At 41.4% G+C, this 19,492-nt stretch overlaps 1 protein-coding gene across 3 annotated transcripts; it reads right to left on the bottom strand.

Annotated features, from left to right (window-relative positions):
- Positions 1–2,167: 2,167 nt before the first annotated feature.
- dsp (desmoplakin) lies at positions 2,168–18,149 on the bottom strand. Of its 3 annotated transcripts, none has more exons than XM_004079367.4 (24): positions 17,797–18,149; positions 16,999–17,083; positions 16,766–16,884; positions 16,529–16,670; positions 15,330–15,455; positions 14,386–14,439; positions 13,822–13,989; positions 13,627–13,731; positions 13,189–13,284; positions 12,994–13,119; positions 12,665–12,817; positions 11,488–11,642; positions 11,268–11,394; positions 10,956–11,142; positions 10,355–10,599; positions 10,082–10,263; positions 9,814–9,952; positions 9,169–9,362; positions 8,913–9,075; positions 8,707–8,790; positions 8,503–8,610; positions 8,247–8,345; positions 6,296–8,110; positions 2,168–5,902 (listed from the first exon to the last, which is right to left on the bottom strand). In XM_004079367.4, exons 1-24 carry the CDS (start codon positions 18,039–18,041, stop codon positions 2,690–2,692), a joined length of 8,130 nt encoding a protein of 2,709 aa, XP_004079415.1. In that variant the 5' UTR covers positions 18,042–18,149; the 3' UTR covers positions 2,168–2,689. The 3 variants fall into 3 exon arrangements, with proteins under 3 accessions (XP_004079415.1, XP_011485199.1, XP_011485200.1); XM_011486897.3 differs by having other exon boundaries at positions 10,355–10,596; XM_011486898.3 differs by having other exon boundaries at positions 7,613–8,110; positions 17,797–18,146.
- Between the last annotated feature and the right edge of the window lie 1,343 nt (positions 18,150–19,492).

The raw sequence follows: 19,492 nt of genomic DNA, 5'->3' as shown, positions 1-19,492 counted from the left end.
AAGGAGAAAGAATGCTGGGTTGCATTCAAAGAACACCGTACCTACTGTAAAGCATGGGGGTGGAAACATTATGATTTGGGGCAGTTTTTCAGCAAAGGGACCAGGACGGCTGATCTGTGTAAAGGAAAGACTGAATGGGGTCATGTATCGTAAGATTTTGAGTCAAAACCTCTTTCCATCAGCAAAGGCAATGAAGGAAACGATGGAGTGGCCTATCCAGTCACCAAATCTCAACACCATAGAACATCTTTGGAGGGAGTTGAAAGTCTGTGTTGCCCAGCGACAGCCCCAAGACATCACTGCTCTAGAGGAGATCTGCATCGAGTAATGGGCCAAAATACCAGCAACAGTTAGTGAAAACCTTGTAAAGACTTACAGAAACTGTTTGAATGTTTTCATTGCCAACAAAGGGTATATAACAAAGCAGGCCCATGCACACATAGCGCCCTAGCCTACCCTTTTTGCCTCGTATCAAAAAGTGCCTTTTTTTATTAACATTGATAAATTTCTGTCAGAAATACAAGAAAAAATGTGGCTTCAAACCCCTCCAATATTCTACTGAACCCATTTTCTTATAATCCTGGGGTTCTGAGGTGCTGCCTTTGCGGCTCAGCTTGAACTCAGAGCTGCCAGATGGATCATATTTCAGAAAAACACTCCATATTAGTCAAAGAGTCACTTTTTACATTAGCCAGAGATCTGGAGAAGCTCAGGAAGCTCTGTACTAAGTACAAAATAAAACACAGGGAGAATTTTCAAAAATAAATTGACAGTATTTATGGCTACTTCATAGCTTCCTCACTACAGGTCTGACACAAAATGTATCTGTCAACTTAAAAGGTCAAGCAGCAACTTCCTAGAAGAGTTATGGTAAATGCTTAGATGAGACGAATTAAATACTTGAATGGATGAAGAATCTTGCCTTTCAGTCAGAGAAGGATCCTAGTGATCTTAAAATCCACAAAATGATCAAAATTCCTTATAAAGTTTAGCTTTTCAACAGTAAGCACACACATATTTATTTATAATTTGTGGCATGTGCTCCAGTCAAAATATTAAAATACTTGTTAGGTCACAGTGTGAAAACTGAAACGCGCTCAAACATGCATATGGAGGATTAGCATTTGATCGAAACATTTGAAAACTGAAGTGATTTACAGAAGTGTGTCCCAGTGGCATTTTTCCTGGGGGTGTCATAGAACTATGTGGGGTGCCTTTGGGTGTGTATGGATGACAGCTGATTAAATGATGCAGTTTATTCCAACCTGTTGCCTTGCTCTAATCAATGCCCCATTGAACCATAATAGATGTATAGATTTACTATTCACATTTTTTAAATAATAAAGTATTAGTATCCTTAATGTTTTCCCAACATATAATTAAGCTCTGTCAGCTCAAAAGTTTCTATATTTAAATAAAAAACAAAAACAAAGCAAACCAACATTACAGACCTCCTGCTTGATGGACATATAGCTTAAAATTCTGCAAAGTCCCACGATAAAAATTCCACTGGCTCGCAGTCTCCTGTAATTAAAATCAAGGAAATGCAGCCCCCAGCACTTTCTAAAAACTCTTAGTACGATTTCTTGATTGTGATTGGCTAAATCATGTTTTAAGCTGTTGTAAACCTGTGGCAACTCTGTCATGTCAACCTTTCTGACATTTTCTAGCTCATTTCTAAAATTAAAACATATATATACAGTATAGCTGTCTCTTTCCAAGTGACTGGCTGTTTTCATTTAGTTCAATATCAAGAAGCACAACCAGGCGAGACATGCTTATTACTATGTCAAGCTAACTGGGACAGAATGGTGATGTTTTTAAATATAAAATTCCCCAAACTTTTTGTATTTATTTTCTGTTCAACCGAAAGAAATTAAAAGTATGCCTATGCAGTAAAATTTTCAGTAAATAGTTAATTTGCATTTAAGATTATTTGAAGGGTTTAAAGAATCCAGGCCCTCACAAACATTCACCGTACCAAACCTGGCCCTCTTATAAAAAAGGTTTGGACAGCCCTGCAGTAGGGTGGTATTAGTTTATCAGAGCAGGATGGCTGCTTAGTTCAAACAGTGAACATGTTTGCCTTTGTAAAGAAGTGGCTTTTACCCAATTAAATGTCAACACTGTATGTTTTAATAGTCAAGAAAAGAGTCAAAAGAAACAATTTTGCCGTGATTCTTCTATTTTCTTTTATTTGTAATTAGTCAGAGCAAACCATTTAAAAAGGTGCAGCATTTCAATAATCAAAACACAACTTTGTCAAACACACAAACTGAAACAAGAGCATTTGCATTTAAACGAAAAGCCAAATAAAAAGTGAAGTTTATTTTAAAAAACTGCTTTCAACTAAGAATAAATGCAGTTGCTAAGGTGAATAAGTAACTTTGGAGTTTAAATGATTTACAACTAAAAGAGAAAATAAAAAAATGTTAAATGATTAAAAAGCTGCAACAAAACTACAATTTTTTGACTATGAAAGTTTGAGCAATGCACAGGATATTTCATCAAAAGCAGTAGTTTCATAACTATCAAAATAATTGGTTTAAACTGTAAAAAGCATATGAACAACCATGTCTTAGCAAACTTCTAGTGTAGCAATAAAAGCTCTGTGGAGACCAAACTATCAAAAACTGTAAAACTGCTATGCATTTGGTATTAGCAACTATGTTTTTCTATGATGTACAAATTAAGAGGGAACGTTGGCGCTGTAGGAGGTACTGCTGGAAGAAAAATTGTAGGAGTAAGAAGAGGAGTAATCCACACTGCCTCTTCGTGAGCCACTCCTAGAGCCTGGCCTGGACCCAGACCGAGAGCCTGGGTTAGATACATTGTAAGGGCTGCTGATTCCCTTGGAGGAAATGGAGGATGCCTGCAGCATCTTCATCCCATTGCTTTCTTCCACCATGCACTTGTCCATGGCATCCTTATACGATATCTTAAGCTTAGTTTTGGGACAGGTCAGGTTCTTCTGGTGGCTCCGGTAATCCTGCAGTTTCTGGGCCCCCATCCCATCCAGCCAACGTTTACGGATAGCCTCCTCAATGGTGATGCGTTGCCTGGTGCTAGGGTCAACCAGACCGCCTGTTAAATATTGATATTCTAAAAATCTTTGTCCAGCCTCGTAAGGCAACCAGGCCTCCTTTACAGCTTCTGCTGCAGACATTTTTCTTTTGGTCTTCACATCCTCAAAACCAAGGTAAGCTTTCTGTGCAGCTTTCAGCTTGGCAGCCATGCTTTCATCAATGATGCTTTGGTGGACGGCATCTTCGAGTGACAATCTGTCACCAGTGGCGGGATTGATGATGCCACCCGTGCAAGCCTGGGCCTCCAGCAATCTCTGTGCTGTGAGAGTGTCAACTATGCCTCTTCTGAGGGCCTCGGGTATGGTGATCTTTTCTAAGGTCTCTGTGTCAAAAATAGCTCCGACAGGACTGTGGTCATCAAACATCGGTGGGGGCGAGACAGTAATGGATATGCTGTTGAAGCGTTTACGGACAGTGGGAGATGATGGTCTGGCCTGGGTAGGACTGCTGCAGGTGACCACGTCATCAACACTGCTGGTTGCAATGATCATTCCAGGGTTATTGGTTCTACTGACAATTCCCTCACCAAACTGGGTGAGGCCGAGTTTCCCACTGCGATACTGATCCAAAAAACCTTTGTCAATGACACCTCGATCCAAGCAGTCTTGAATATCATACTGGGCTCCCGTTTTTCTGTCCACAATCACCAAGCGTGCAGAGCCATCCGACCCCTTGATGGTAATTTCTTCCCACTCGCTCTCCTGCTCTGACAAGTCCAGAAAGGTTTCATAGTCAATCAATTCCTTGTGATAGGCCTCTCTGACTGTCATCTCCAGCCCAGTGTCTGGGTCAACAATTACAACTCGCCTCTTGCGAAGAACATTGGTGCGCTCTTCGTTAGGAGATTTAGGCCTATTTTTGTCTTTGATTGGCAGGAGAATTAGACCTGTTTGGGGATCTGTGGTACATCTGGCCTTCAGTTGAAGATAGGTTAAGTTCTCCTTGGTATTGGGATCAAAGAACCCTTTTGTGTCATCTCCCTCATAGCTTAAGATCTCATTCATTTTTTCATCAAAGTAGCCCCTTTTGTAGGCAACAGAGACATCAATACGGTGGCTCTCTACAGGGTCAATAATTCCACCGCTAGCAATCTGTGCTTCTAGAAGCCGAATTCCATGACCTTCCTCAATAAGGCCTTTCTCAATGGCTTGGAAGAGGGAGACTGTTTTTCCTGTAGCAGGGTCTTTGTATCCAGTCACTGCCTTCTCTGCAGACAAAAGCTTATTTTTAAACTCCTTCCCTATGATACCTCTTTTTGCAGCTTCCTCCACTGTCAAAAAGACATTGTTAACAGGATCAACAATGAATCCTGATGCAGCTTGGGCTTCAAGGAGCTCCAGCGTGGTTCCTCTCATGAGCAGACCTTCCTTCATTGCCATGTAGAAAGTCATTATTCTGTTATCAGCTTCATCGTAGATCCCAGCAATGCATGTGGAGCCATGGAGATAAGACTTGAGCTTCTCTTCGATGTCTTTGCTAGAAAGTTGCCCCTGGTTTAGCTTTTTCATGTCAGTTTCATCAAGCAGCTCAGCTTTAATAAGCTCTGACACGGGCACCTCCCCTCTGATGCCTTTTACCGTCATGCACTTTTCTTTACCACGCAGCAGGAGAAGGCCGGACACGGGTTCACAAGTACACTTCTTTCTCAGGTCACCATAAGATACTTTCTCGTCTGTAGCTGGATCCAGATAGCTGGTGGGTTTTTTATTCAAACACCTGTAGAGATCTTCATCTATAAGATTGCGATCCAAGGCCAGATCTTTTGGGAGAAACACACTCAAGACAGGGTCCAATATGCCACCAACACACTCCTGAGCCTGGAGCAAACGAACAGCTGTGGTCTTGTCAACGTGGCCTTGTTTGTAGGCCTGCCCCACAGACAGTATTTTGCCAGTATATGGATCTTTAAAGCCTGTACTAGCTGCCTCAGCGGTGACCAAGGTGTCTCTGTCTTCTGTGTCTACAAGTCCTCTAGAACAGGCAGTATCCACTGTCATTGTCATGTTAAATGCAGGATCCACAATGTAACCTGTTGCTGCTTGAGCTTCAAGAAGCTTTAGAGCGCTTTCAGGGCTAAGGAGATTCTTGTGTTTGGCTTCAGTGAAAGACACTTTTCCTTCTGAACCTGTTGTCATTCCAGCAATGACTCCAGAGCCCTTCAGACTAAGCTGGATCCCTGCAGCCACTTCGTCCACTGTCTTTCTTCCTTTCAGGAGCTCTTCAAGGGTAGCTTTGCTGATTATACTACAGTCACAAAGCTGGTGAGCAGTGACTTTGCGGCGCACACCATCAAAAACAAGCTTTGATGGATCGATTGTAGTGACTTTCTCATCGGTCTGGGTCTGCCTACACAGAGTGCTGGGTCTCTGCTGTAATCTCTGGATCTCTCTTTGAAGAGAATCTATCTTTTTGGCCAGCTCTGATGCCTCCTTTTCAGAGATCGTGAGTTTGCTCCTGTACTTCTCCTCAAGACACTTGAGCTCGTGTCTGAGCCTCTCAATTTCGGTTTTTAAGGAAAGCCTCTCTCGATCAACCTTCTCCCTGTCTGACTCACTCTGCCTAATCTGGGTGGTTTTTTGTTCATACTGAAACTTTATAGTATTGAACTCAGAAAGCATGCTATTTTTCTCATCTTCCAGACGCTTTTTGTTGCGAATCTCCATCTCTAAAGAGCGCCTAATGGTGGCCAGCTCATCTTCTAGTTGCTTGTTGCGGTTCTTGTCCTGCTCCATCAGTTTAAGTTTGGCCAATAGGCTATCCTTCTCCAGCAGCAGCTCATTATATTGGCTTTGGGACATGTGCACCATCATGGATGTCTGTGGAGAAAAAAGATAATACAATGTTATATTATAATAAATATCAACATGTGAAATCTTAGATTAATTACATGTCCAGCATTTGTCAGAACAATTCTCATACATTTCCTAATGTGTTAGTGTACAGTGTTTTTCAGTGTGACTGCTGCTATGAATAAAGTTCAGTGAAACGCTGTGCAAAGTTAACTACATGCATATCTAAAGGAAAAGCAAGTAGAAAAGTAAATACCATGCTGCATCAGATTTAAAATGAGTGTATGCAGCTTTCCAAAATATTGCAGTGATACTTTAAAATCAAAATTAGCAATGTAGCACATTTAGTCAACCATGCAAGCAGAATTTTGATTAGGGGTACTATGAAATGAAGTGACCCTTCAGTACGCTCAAAAATACCTCGATTGACTGCTTTTGGAATTTTTCTATTTCCGTTTTAAGCTTTTCTCTCTCCTTGGTCAGATCACTGATGAGAACCTGGAGCTCGGTTGTCCTCTTGGTGCTACTTTGGAGCTGGACATGCAGGGCAGAGATCTGAGATGTCGTCTCTCTGTCAATAGCATTTTTGCTACCCTTCAGATCGTCTCTTTCTTGTCTTACCGCCCTTAACTCCTCCTCCAGCTTGAGTCTCTCCTTTGTTAGGTTCTGCGTTAGAGTCTTTAGCTTTTCAATCTCGGTGGTGTTTTCGTTAAGTTGGCGACTCTTCTCCTCAATGGTCTTATACAGGCTCTCATTGCGTTGATTGAGCTCATGATTTCGGACCACTTCCTGCTGGAGCTTCTGTTTTAGTTTCTTAAACTCCTCGGTCATGGTTGCTAGTTCCTCTTTGGTGGCTTTGTGGTCTCTGAGGCTCTTGTCCAGTGCCTCCTGGAGAGCCCTGAGATCCTGCTCATATTTTCTCCCAGAGGTCGTTGCTTCTATCTGAATCGATTTCAGTGAAGTAATTGTGGTTGTGTGCTCTCTGCAGGTGTGTGTCATCCTCTCCAGTTCAGCCTCAATTCGCTTTCTGCGAGTAAACTCCTCTTGAGTAGCTTTCTTTTGTCTTTCCAACTCAGCTTCCAGACCATCCAAAGAGCACTGAAGCTCTCGAATGCGGCTTTGCAGCCTGGCAGAACTCTGCTCAGCCTTGCTTTTCTCACTTGTCTGCTTTTCCAGCTCCACTTTGGTGATTCGAATTTCCTGCTCTGTCACTTTGAGCTTGTTTACGGCCTCAAGGTAAGAGGAGCTCTTTACCTTCAGCTCTGATTCAACTTGTTTAAGATGATTGATTTCTAATTCCAGAGCTCTTGTCTTCTTCTTTTCTTCATCCAAGTGAAAAGTTAGCGTGTTGATTTGTCTGGACATCTCCTGGTTGTTTTTGTTGGCTTCTTTCAATCTGATCTCCTCTTCTTCTCTCTGTTGCATGACTGTTCTCAGCTGCAAGTCCAGCTCACTGCGAAGTCTTTTTTCCTGAGTCACTGAGGCCCTCTGCTGGTTGATCTCCTGCATTGCCTTGCTTCTCTGGTCCTCTGAATGAGCGACAGATTCCTTCAGTCTCCTCAGCTCCTCCTCCAGATCTCTCTTCTCTGAAGACAGCCTGTTAATTTGTAGCCTCAACTCTTCAGCGTTTTCCTCTTTTTGTTGTGTGGTTTTCAGAATAGTGGTCTTGGTAACGTGGATCTCTGTCTCGTGCCTCTGCTTAAGTTGGTTAATCTCCTGGGTGCACTGTGTTCTTACCTTTGAGATTTCTGATTCTGCATTTCTTCGACGTGCTGCCTCATCGTCTAGCTGTATCTTCAACCTCTCCAATTCACGTTCCTTGTCCTTCACTGACTTCTCCAAATCAATCTTAAGCCAATTGAGTTCTTCCAGCTCCTTCTGTCTGCGGCGAACAGCTGCCTCATACTCTTCTTGCTGGCTGGTGTAACGCTCTTCAGCCAGTCTTCTCTTCCTCTTTTCCTCATCCAGCTGATATTGAATGCGGGTCAGCTGCTCATTCAGATCCTGAATCTGACACTGTGTGCTGCCCAGGCTCTCCTTGGCAGCATTAACTTGCATTGCTGTTGTTCTCTTCACTTCCTCAATAGAACAAAGTTCATCTTTTGATTGACTGAGCTCCAGCTTATAGCGAGCTAAAGTGTCTTCCAGTGACTTGTTCCTCTCATTGCGGTCCTGGAGGTCTTCCTTTAAACGTCTCAGTTCCTCCTCCAACAACTCAATCCTTGTGTTACTTAACTGAGAAGAACATCAAGAACAGAAGCCTCATTAATCCATTTTCTTACATCATTTCAAAATAAAATAGCTTTTGGCATCTTTAGGATAAAAACATTGTTATTCATGTACAATAACATTAAAAAAATAAAATAAAAACCTTCATCTCTTCCATGTTCTTCAGCAACTCTCCAAGGTATTTGTAGTAATCAGTAGAGCGGGTAAGGAGTTCGATGTAATGAGTCTGGTGGTCTGCAGCCTGATAGGAATTAAGATGAATAAATGAAAATGACTCGATCCTGCATTTTAAAGCTGTTACTAATTGAAATGACACTTGCAAATGAGGGGTTAACTTAAAATATATGTGAAAAGGATTATAATTTATTGGAAAACAGCTGTATTAGAATAAATTGTACCTCTTGTCTGACTACAGAAGCAGGAGACTGCAGCATGGTTCTCTTGATGGGAACATTAAGCAGAGTTTCCAGTCCCGAACCGTAGGAGGCAAGCTGCAGTTCATAGTCCTGTAAACAAAAACAAATGTTCGGAAATGTGTGTTACTGCAAATTGCTGACAAGACACATAGGCGCTTTTTTTTTGCCACTTAACCGTCGACTAACCTTTATAGAGGAAGCACAGGTGTCTGCGCTTTTCTGCACATCCTCCACTTTTTCCCTCTTGCCTTTAATTTCATTGTGAAGTGCCTATTCATAAAACATATATAAAGTTGATACACTGACAAATAAAATTTCAATTTCCAATGTCATTTTTTCCTTCATTAGACAATTCATTGTCAAATAATTCAATATTAGCTGGGCATGCTTACCTTTTGCTGGTTGAGGTGATTCATAAGTGTTTGGATGTCATTGAGCTTCACCAGCTGCAGTGCATCCTGGCGTTTCCTGGCATTCTCTAGCCACTGCTCCAGGGTTGAGCTGCTCTGCTGGTATTGTATTAACTGTTTCTCCTGTTTGTCCAAGTCCCAAATCCTAAAGGAAGAAGTGGAAGGTTCAAAAGGCTGTTTTCATCGTGTTTTACAGCAATGACAAACGCAAATGTTTACAGCAAACATCTAACCATACCTGCTCTCGATCTGCTTTAGGATTCTGCGCCAGCGATCACCCATCTGGTTCACCTGATCCGAGTACTTGGACAGGTCAACATCACACCTGTGGAAGGACTCTGTAATCTGGCTGTTGCAGTGAATCGCTTTAGCCAGGTCTGAGTCCATGGCAGTCAGCAGGCCCCGTTTTTGCTCCAGGTCATTCCTCATGTGCTTTAATGAAATGAAACAGAGAAACCCCTTTTGTTCATATGTATTCATCATATACAAGTTCTACAGTTTACAACCTTAGCTTAAATAATGAAAATATATGACTTTATAAAGTTTAAAATGTTTTTTTTTCCTTTGATAAATGTAACCAATAACTAAGCCGTCCATTCATTTGCTGTTTTAAGTAATGAGAAAACATTTTCTTTTTTCCTTAAGTTATTAAGTTGATATTGTTTTTAAAAGTATACAACAATAATGAAAAATAAGAAACTAGTTTTATAATCTAAACCAATGGCAAAAGACCGTTGGTCCGTCTTGCAAATGGATCACAATCAAAATGGTATTCTTTCATCCAACGAAAAACTTTGTAAATTTTGCCTTTTTTATGATTTATGTTTTATTTAAAAAAAAGACAGCAAGCAATAGAGAGGGAAACACTGGAGGCAGGTCAGACCTTTAGTGTACAACGCTGATTTTCCAGTTCTCGAAGGTCAAGGGAGCTGGTCTCCTTCTCAGTCAGCCGAGCCTCATGGGCCTTGATGGTATCTTCAGCCTGGAGAAGGCTTTGCAGTAAGGCCTTCATGGCAGACAGTCTGTTTCAGACACATAAAAATGGCTGTCAACAAACATCAGTGGATTTCTGTTCCAAAAATGTGGTCTTCTTCTAGTGGCCTTTGTGTAAACAGAGTAAATAAAAAACCAGTACACAGTGGATAACAAACCTCTGAATATAGACTGTGTAGAGACCCTGTAGGATTCCGATTTTTTGGTTGATGATTCCCAGTTGAGAACGCAGAAACTTGGCCTGGTCAGAGTCTGCAGGTAACCCCTTGAGCTGATTTGAGATACTCTCCCTCACACGCAGGTACTCATCATGAATAGACTCCAGATCTTTGTGCACATTCTAAAAAAAAAAGGTTTTTGTAAAGAAACTTGCATTAAACCACTGGCAAACTTTCTAACACCCACTAAGATGTCCCATGAAGGCTTAATACCTGCAGTTTCTGAATGTGCACAGAACACTGATGCAGACTGTTGTCCCCCATGGGGAGGTGGAGATGGTCGGTGAGGCCGGATTCCGTCACTTCAAGCCTTTGGCGAAGCTCCTGCAGGCTGGTGAGCAGTGCAAGATTGATGGTGGCTGCAGGAGGCTGTGGCTTGGCTTTGGGGATAGTTTCTTGAGTTTCTTGAGTCACCTTGGAAGACTCGTTGGTTGTTACAATCTTCACTTCTTTTTCTTCTTTTTTAAAAGAAAGGATATTTAAGTTTAGCTATTTAGAAGTTTGCACATTGCACATACTTGAAAAGAAATAATGAAATTCAAATATATTGAATCTGTTTATTGATGTGCAACATTTTTGCAACTTTGGTTCCACAGCTTTTAAATAAAAAAAATTCTAATAGTACTTTAATTCCACATATTTTTGTTACCATCTTTGGTGACTTCTGCAAAAGAAATGCAGTGTAGTCACACGTAAAATTAGTTAAAAAAGTATTTTCTCTTTCAAACCAATTTCAATTTCAAACCAAACTTAAAACGGCAAAGCCCTATTTTGTGTTTTGCGCAGAAAATTAAGGCAAATGAAATGCACTCACGGTAATTAGGGAGCTGAACGACCAGTGTGTCATAGTGTTCCTGAGCTCGGTCAAAGTGACCCTGGAGATTTTTCTTGTCTTCTTCCTTAAACATTTCAGAACCTTGGCTGGTACGCAAAAACTCCTGATATGTCGTTTCCAGCCTTTTGATGACACCGCGATATTCCTCGGGGCGCATCTTTGACAACTATAGGACAGCAAAAAGAAAATGATGTGTGAAGTGAGTAAAACATGAGTCATGGTGTTTTGTGTTAGACTCAAACAGGAGAGTGGCTGATTTTCAGAAAACCTGTGTATTTTCTGTCGCCTTACCATAGTGAGGGTGAGAGAGTTGATGTAACTGATGTCTTTAATGCAATATTGCCAAGAGATGAGGCTCTTAATGTTGATGTTGAGCTGATTCCAAATGTTCATTATGGCTTCGTAGAACTTCTCGTTTCTAAAAACAGGATGCGATCAGTCACTCCACAAAAGGTCCTGAGCGGAAATCTTTCCAGCCACGTTTGACCTGCTCCACTGAATTTTCTCTTACTTGGTGGCGAGGTTAATGCTGAGCGGGTTTGGTGGCGGAATGAGCAGGCAGACAGAGGGGATCGTCATGTCCAGACCTCCGGGTCCCGTCACAAGCCACTTGCTGCGCTGCGAGTTGTCCTTCAGGATGCCTTCATTCCCTTTCAGAATACCTTTCTGTAAGATGCAGCAGAAAAAAAACCACATTTCTACCTTTCACAATCATTTGATTTTTACATCACAACTGTGGATGCATTTTTTTTACTAAAGACTTGTTTTTATTTAAATGAGGAGTTCACTAGCCAATAATTCTGAGGTTTTCTCTTTCAGTGGTTGAAATAATATGAAGCAAAAAAACGGGTTTTATGCAGTATCAGTCCTGTATTTTACAGTTATATTAGTTTCAGTACTTGAGCTGGTACTTTAGTATACTGTCAATTTAATAAAAATGTCAGTGACATTTTAAAAGTGATATCCTGTAAAAAGAAGCATGGATCTGAAAAAAAAAACATTTATGCAAGTTTGGTTTGAATTCAATTGAATCCACTTTATTTATAAAAATAATTTCACAACCAAATGTCCTTAAGGTGCTGAACCAGAGGTGGGTAATTTTTTTTTACTGGTGGTGGGGCACAAAGGGTTCTAAAATTTGGCAATTACAGATGAGTGGAGTGTAAGTAATGCAACTCATAAGAGACAGAAATAACATGGAATCTGGATGAAAAGCTACAATAATTATGATTGAAAATTCATCTTTGCATTTTTAAAACAGAACCCTTTGGAAGTTTTAATTCAAAACTGTGGCTTTTGTTCTCATTTTACTCCCAATTGCACCAATAGGCTGTTGTCCCTCAGGGAAAAATGAAATCTTGGAGAAATGCTGCATTGATGTAGTGTTAAAATTATGGAAAAATACAACAACAACAAATCTACAACACTACACTAAATAAATGCAGAATACTTTGCTGCACCTAAACAAAGGTCAGTGCACCATCTACGGGGAGACCCCAAAATTATCATCAAAATGAGGGATTATCAATATCATTTATTCCAGTTTGGGGGGTCATATTAAATAGTTTAACAGGTCACATGCGGCCCCCGGGCCGTTGTTTGCCCACCCCTGTGCTAAACCAAAAACACATGCAGACGTTTTTCTTCTTAACTTGGACATCTGTGGCACAGATGGAGAAATGTCTCACCTGATCCTGTTTAAAGTCACATAAGGCCTGGACCATGATGGAGCTGCTGCTCTTCTCTTCAGGGTTTCTTGGTTTCAGCCTGACTATGGACTTGGACTTGCTGAGCAGACTCTGGACCTGCCTCTTGTTCTCCATGATTCGTTCTTTGTCTTTCTGTGACAGAAATTGCAGAAAACCATTTTAAACACAGGATTTTTGCTGACACCGTCTAAAGAAGCTTGCTGGGAATGATGTCATATTATGCATCAGAAAGCAATTTATTTTGTTTAGCTGCTTCAAAGCAGCAGAGATAAACATGAAGGTTTTTCTGAAGGAACATTTTAAGATACCTCCAAGGTTTTCAGGAGTTCGGTGAGGCGTTCCAGTGGAGTGCTCTTGTCACAGATATAATTGCTGCGAATCATCTCGTGCTCCTTTTGCAGCCTTGCATTAGTCTCATTGGCCTCCTTGAAAAACTAAAAGAAGAGAAAACATGAATACATTTTTTTTAATCAGTAAACAATACTAAGGGGCTCGGCTCTTACCTGGCTGTAGGAAGAGTTCTCTTTCAAATGAACTTCGATGCATTTTGTGATCTGCAGAAGCCAGCTCCACTGGGTCTGGAGGGTCTCCATGTAAGCCTGTTGGTTTCCATAAGCTCAGCACCAAACTCAAGAATATCTTTAAATTCAACTCTTCCACTTTCGGCTTCTCCCATCAGGGGTCGCCACAGCGAACAAGTCGCATGGTAAATTTGGCAATGTTTTACGCCGGATGCCCTTCCTGACGCAACCTTCTCTAACCGGGCTTGGAACCGGCAGAGGTAGAGAAGGGAACAGGGAGCAGCCTGGAGTCGAACCCGGGTTTCACGGACGGAAGGCGCCGCAAACCAGCACGAGCTAAACTGGCTCCTGCACGAGCTAAACTGGCTCCTGTATCTATATCTATATCTATATCTTTAAATTCAACGAAAAGCAAAATACCTCAATCTTATCCGAAGCAGGGTGGCCCTTGTTCAAAAGTGCATCTGCTTTCACTTTCAGCTTGTTCAGCTCTTTCTCTTTCTCCTCCAAATCCCTCATCAGCCTCTGCAAGATCAACACAATCGAGACAACTTTAAAGATTAATACACAATGACAGCACTTTTGATGTTAGAAAAGTGACGTGAGGATACATACCGAGTAGCTCTCCTGCTTCTTGGGGATGTACTGGTCGATGTTCTTGTCCCCCCAGTCAAACATAAGCTCCTCCTCTTCCTTCTCGTTTACCCACATGATGGCTTTGAAGATCTCCTCGATGATGTTTTGAAGATCCCGCAGTTGAGTCAACCGATTGAGAGACATTTTCTGAGGCAAACACAAGGGGGATGTATGAACATCATAGAGAGGAGTTCAGGAGGAAAAACCACACAGAGGCTAAATAAAAAGAAATGATTTTCAATCTTTACATCAAATCACTCAACAGTTGATCGTCACGTGGTCACCTTTTCTGTTGATGTCTATTATTTATTTACTATGATGCTATAATGACATTCTGATGATTCTTTTAACAGAATATATCAATATCTTGTGTGGATTTGTTGTTGTTTTGTATTTTTGTTGTCATAATTGAACACGTTTATTGATCCGTCAAATAGAGACTCTACGGACGGACTATAGTTATTAGCGAGTGTATAAAATGATCTATAGTTGTTTGTTTATGTTTGAAATAACTCAACTAAACTTAACATTGTTGTTTTCTACCTTGAGGCTGTCAAATTCTTGTTCCAGTATAAGGGAGAGGTTCTTGTCACTCATCTGAAAAAGAGGATTTTTGACAAACATTAGTTTAGAACTGTCTGGAATAAACAATAAACAAACATTAGAGTACCACTAATGCTACATTCACACCAGGCTGGGAAATATGCATTCAAGAGCACCTCTGCCAATGAAAAGTCTATGTAAACGTGGATAGATGTGCCTTTCCGTCTCATGCTTTCAAAATCTTGTGGTTACGTGTCACTACGCAAGTTTTTAAGTTTGTGTTTGGATTCTGCGTACAAAACGTGCAGCCATTGCACAAACGTTGAAAGTTAAACCGGTTGAACTTTGAATAGTCAGGGACTCGGATTTGGTAGTGACGTGTGCGTCTTTTTTTAAAACACAAATGTTCCAACTGTTTGAAAATTGATCAAAAAAGAGAAAATAATAATTGCGGAATTATCTGACACCAAGTCTTTCATATTTCAGAATAGAGCAGTGAAAGAAAAAGCCTGGAGCAAGATTTGCCAGATTCTTCCAGCATCAATGCCAGCTTTGACATTTCGCACCAGGCCTCTTCCAACTGTGAGTACATGCACTTGTTTCGGGTAGCGACTGTCCAATGTGAACTAAATGTGGCCAAAACAAAAAACCTGAAAAATCTTTTATCATAAAACAAGAAAAAATTGTTTCAAATATGATGGGAAAATTAAGTATTGTGACCTTTATGTCATAAAAAGGCAAGATGTTTTTGCAGATTCACTTAAAACGTGGAGTTATCCTTGTTCTCACCATTTAATGGAAAAAATCAAAATCTAAATTCTGCAGATAGGTTTTGTATTTTAGCCATTATGTCAAAAGCGCATTTAGAAAAACCTGCGTTCAGCAAGTTCGTGAACGCACTTCACGTGCCTGGTGTGCACAAAGAATAAATCTAAGTAACTCACAACTTCCTCCATGGCCCGGTTGACTTCTTGACTTCTCTGAATGGAGGTGTGAAACTTGTTGTGGGATATAATCTGGTTCTCGATGGCCTGGGAATCTTCTCCCCATGGAGCGGTTTCGATCATGCGCTGAAAGATTCAGAGAAATTATTTACATCACACTCATGATGAATGTGACCACACATTATGGACTACAATTTGCAAACAGTCAGAATTAGGCAATGCCGGTAAAATGTATTTCTGTAACAAAATTACTGTTTAGGCACTATAATGAAAGAAGAAGATGGATCTAGTTTTAAGCCGGAAAAAAATATTGCTAAACCTCCCAAGATTCAGGTCTTTTCTAATTTTGTGCTTTTTCATTTTGCCCCCTAGGTGTCAGCATGACATCATTGGGTTATTGTTAGCAAAGAACTATTTCAACTATGTTCCTCCTTGGTTGCAGCTCTCACTTTTGATAGGAGCTCTGCCAGTTACAACCCAAGCCCTGCCCTGCATTTGTACTCTTGTCTGTCTTTTCCCTCAGGCGTTTTGTTTCCAACCCCTCCCTTCTTTTCTTTTGTTTCTTAATCAGACTGTTCAATTTTGCGGTTGAATCGGGAAAACTGTGCCCTCAAATGTCTGCAAGTACAAATGTCATGTTTGTACATTAGCTAAAAAAGGAATGATGCAACATTTTGATGCAAGACAGACGTCTTACATAAAGTAGTGATACAGAAGGGTGGGGCTGAAAGTGGTAATGGAATGACAGGGAGTGTTTTTTGCAGGGTGGGAGCTTGGAGGAGTATCAGAGTGGGAGTGCCTTTTCCCATAAACATGCTAGAGGTCGACTGAACTGCCTGGTCGCACAACAACCCTCACAGTGAAGAGTGAAACTTATCGCTTTTTTTCCCCCCACTATCACAGCTAGCCGCCCGCCCTTCCCGTTTTTACTCTCCTCCCCCTGAGCTCTTTCCTAAATGACACCCCTGTCTTCCTTCTTCTTTGTTGCAGCCCTCCATCACCTATCTTGGCCTCTTTCACTGACTGATCAGGTTTTGGCTGCACGCCCAGACAGTTTCGGTTACAATAGGTTAGAGTGTAAGCGTAAACCCTCCTGCATAAGGAAACCTGCAGGCCTGTGCATCGGGCATTCATGCTAAAACTTTAAAAAGGCATTTGCAAGTGAATGAATGAACAACCTGAAATATGGTGACCCTCACCTTCTGCTGAGCAATCCAGGCCATGGCGTCCTGAAACAAGCGCGCTCCATCACTCCCCACACTGCCTCTGTTCCCTTTCATGGTGCCACTGCTGTACATTCTCTGCTGTAAAGAACTGTGGACGTCCTGGAAGTATTCCACTCTGCAGAGAAAACAATTCAGCAAAACAAGCAGATATGAGAAAACGCGATGGAGCCGATTCCAGTCATAAAAGAACAAACGCTTTGTTTGTCGTACTGTCTGAAATAATCGTGCTGAATGCCCATTAGTTGCAGGTCTCTGGCGCAGCTATGAAGTTGCCTCATGCCTTCTGCAGCCATCTCCAAACATTTATTGGCCTCCATGGACGAGCCCCCCTATTAAAGACAAAAGAGCAGAAGCTGATGGTTTTTCTGAAAAATAATTCCCTTTGCGTATCAACCAAAAAATGTAGCCTGGTTTAGTTGTGTGCCACACATGTCTGCACTTACACTCCCAGATAACATCTTTGCTCTCTCCAAATAGTCCATGCATTGGTTCATCAGGTAATCAGATTTCTGTAGAAGCATTTGTGAACTAAATAGATGGGGGATAAAACAGGAGAAAGGTATTTTTTGGCTTTGTGAAGTAAAAAAAATTACAGTGTTAATAGCTTATGAAATGTAATAAACCCTTGTTGAAACTATCAAAAGTATAAAAGGATTGATTTAAAGCTAAAGGCGCAGATCGACATCGCTAACTTTTTTTTTCATCAAGTTGATTAAAAAGAAAGACCAGGCTGAACACAGTCAGACATTTTGGGCTGCCGTCCATTGTTTTACTTGAACTTTCTTCTGCTTGAACTTAAGCAAACTTCTAAGTGAAAGAGTAAGTACAGCCAAAAAGTGAAGGTAGAACATGTGACAGCATTTCTCTTTGTTTTACCTGCTTTTCTGAACACTTATGTTGCAAAGATTGCGCGGATTTACCTCTAAAAATTGCTTTAATCATTTCTTAGGACATAGGACACAGTTGTTTCAGTGGCGCTATCATTATCATGAAGCCACCAAGTGCGTTTCCATTGGACTTTGACGCATTCAAAGGTGAACTGCCTTCAGTTCCGTGCACTTTTTGTCTTGTTAAACTACTAACCCCAACAAACTCTCATTGCGCCGTTTTTCTTTAGTTTTACGCAGAAAAATTCGCTCGTAAAGCTTAAATGTGACCGCTTTTGGAGGGACTATTATTATAACTTGAGTCGTCTGCAACTCGGCGGAAAGTTTTTGAAAGAGACAGGTGACTGTTCGTACCTGGGTCCAGCGCTTCCCATCGCCATCGCCATCGGTACCTTCATGGTCCCGCCGCCGCCGCCGCCGCCCGCAACGGTGTGCCTAGAGAAGGACTTGTGTGCATAACCGCCTTCCACTGCGTAATCTCCCTGGTAGCCGTTTCCACCGAATCGGCCCATGTCGTTTCGAGAAAACGCCAAATCCTGCCGGGAGTTACTTCTCCGGCCCATGGTGGTCAGGTTGGGATTGGAACCGGTCAGACTCATAATTTCTCCGTGGGTTTTGTTGCAGCTGTGTTGCTGTACGGGAAAAGGACACGGCGCGTCTCCGCCCCGTCTCCTGTTGCGCAGAAAGCAGTCTGATCAGAATCCACGGAAGCTGCTCGCTTTAGGACAGAAACCACACCTTTGTCTTTGCGAAACACTCCTGCCTCTGGGCAGGGTCGTGTTATGATTTTCATTCAGCAGAACTCGCCTTATGTGGCAATAATTATTCGAAGAGGTGACGACAAAATATGAAGAAAAAAATGCGTCGAGTAACGAACTTTGGGCTGACAGCCAAGAGTTTGTTTCCCAAGCGTACCTTGGGAACGCACGGTCTGATCAACCTTTTCAGGTCTACCAAGGGAAAAATACAATTTTTTTGGACTCCATGTATTTTTATTCACTATTTTTTACCTACATGGAACAACAAGACAAAAACAACGACAAAGTCCAACATTTCAATAGGCCATAATGATGTTTAGCTGTTATTTTTTATTATTTACATTATTATATAAAAGGCAATAAACCTAACATATAAAAAGCAGGTAAAATGTTTCCTTAGCTGTTATTAGACATATTGACATTTTCATCCATCAATTGATCATTTTTGCTTTCAATGTCTCCTTACTGTGTGGGTTTTGCACACACACCACCATCATTTCCTTCATCAACAAACAAAGGGGGACCATATTTCCACCTATTGTTCAGATTCCTGCTCTTTAAGGAGCAAAAAAAGTCCCCTACTTAGGGTTCGTCTACCTAAAGAACCTTTACTGTACTTCAACCCTAGCACGATTGTAGGAGAAAGATTACACTGAAACTTTGTGTCAACTGAGAGATATGCGGCTCACAATATTGGCAGCCAACCCGTTTTATTCCCATGGGAGTGTGAGGAGACAGAGCTTCCAGCAAGAATCTGCCATGCAGAGGTCAACATTCCTGCGGTCAAAAGAAGGTCATTTAAAAGCTGAGTGTTGTTTAAATTGACAAGTGAGTGAAAGAGATTAAAAATGTTATTTAAAAAAAAGAGTTGTTATTAAACCTCTGTTTTGTCTGTTCTGTTTGTGTGGTGCTTTTATCGTGTTTATTTCCTCCGCGCCCAGCTTCCCTTTATCTCCACTGTCTGCACACAGAATTTATGGGCCTGTCTGGGCTTTGGAAAGTGAAATGTGTGAGAAAGAAAGAAAAGGAGTGACTCCTTCACGCTCTCCTGCTGTCCCTCTCGAACAAGCTGATGGAAACACTGTGCCCTCTGCTGCTTTTTTCATAGTGTACAGTCAGCCACGCAACTATGGGAGTTTAAAAGATGGGACGCACTGAGATGAAGGAGAGATTAAGATGTTAAAGATTAAGCTGGTGACTTAAAGCAGCCAACGCCCAAATCTTCAAAGCTTTTGGACAAAGATCTGCCATTCCCAGATTCCTTTAACAGGCAAACCGTTGCTTGATTATTG

Source organism: Oryzias latipes, chromosome 17 (genome assembly GCF_002234675.1).
Source record: "Oryzias latipes chromosome 17, ASM223467v1".
Classification (NCBI taxonomy): Eukaryota; Metazoa; Chordata; class Actinopteri; order Beloniformes; family Adrianichthyidae; genus Oryzias; species Oryzias latipes.
The sequence above is the reverse complement of the archived record's forward strand: the minus strand, read 5'-3'. Positions and strand labels throughout refer to the sequence as shown.

Excerpts from the sequence above, each read along its gene's own strand:
- dsp (XM_004079367.4), bottom strand. The coding sequence starts at position 18,041 with ATGAGTCTGACCGGTTCCAATCCCAACCTGACCACCATGGGCCGGAGA. Across the intron at positions 16,885-16,998 it reads CAAAGATGTTATCTGGGAGT|GGGGGCTCGTCCATGGAGGC; the intron begins GTAAGTGCAGAC and ends TGTCTTTAATAG. Across the intron at positions 9,953-10,081 it reads TACACAGTCTATATTCAGAG|ACTGTCTGCCATGAAGGCCT; the intron begins GTTTGTTATCCA and ends TGTCTGAAACAG.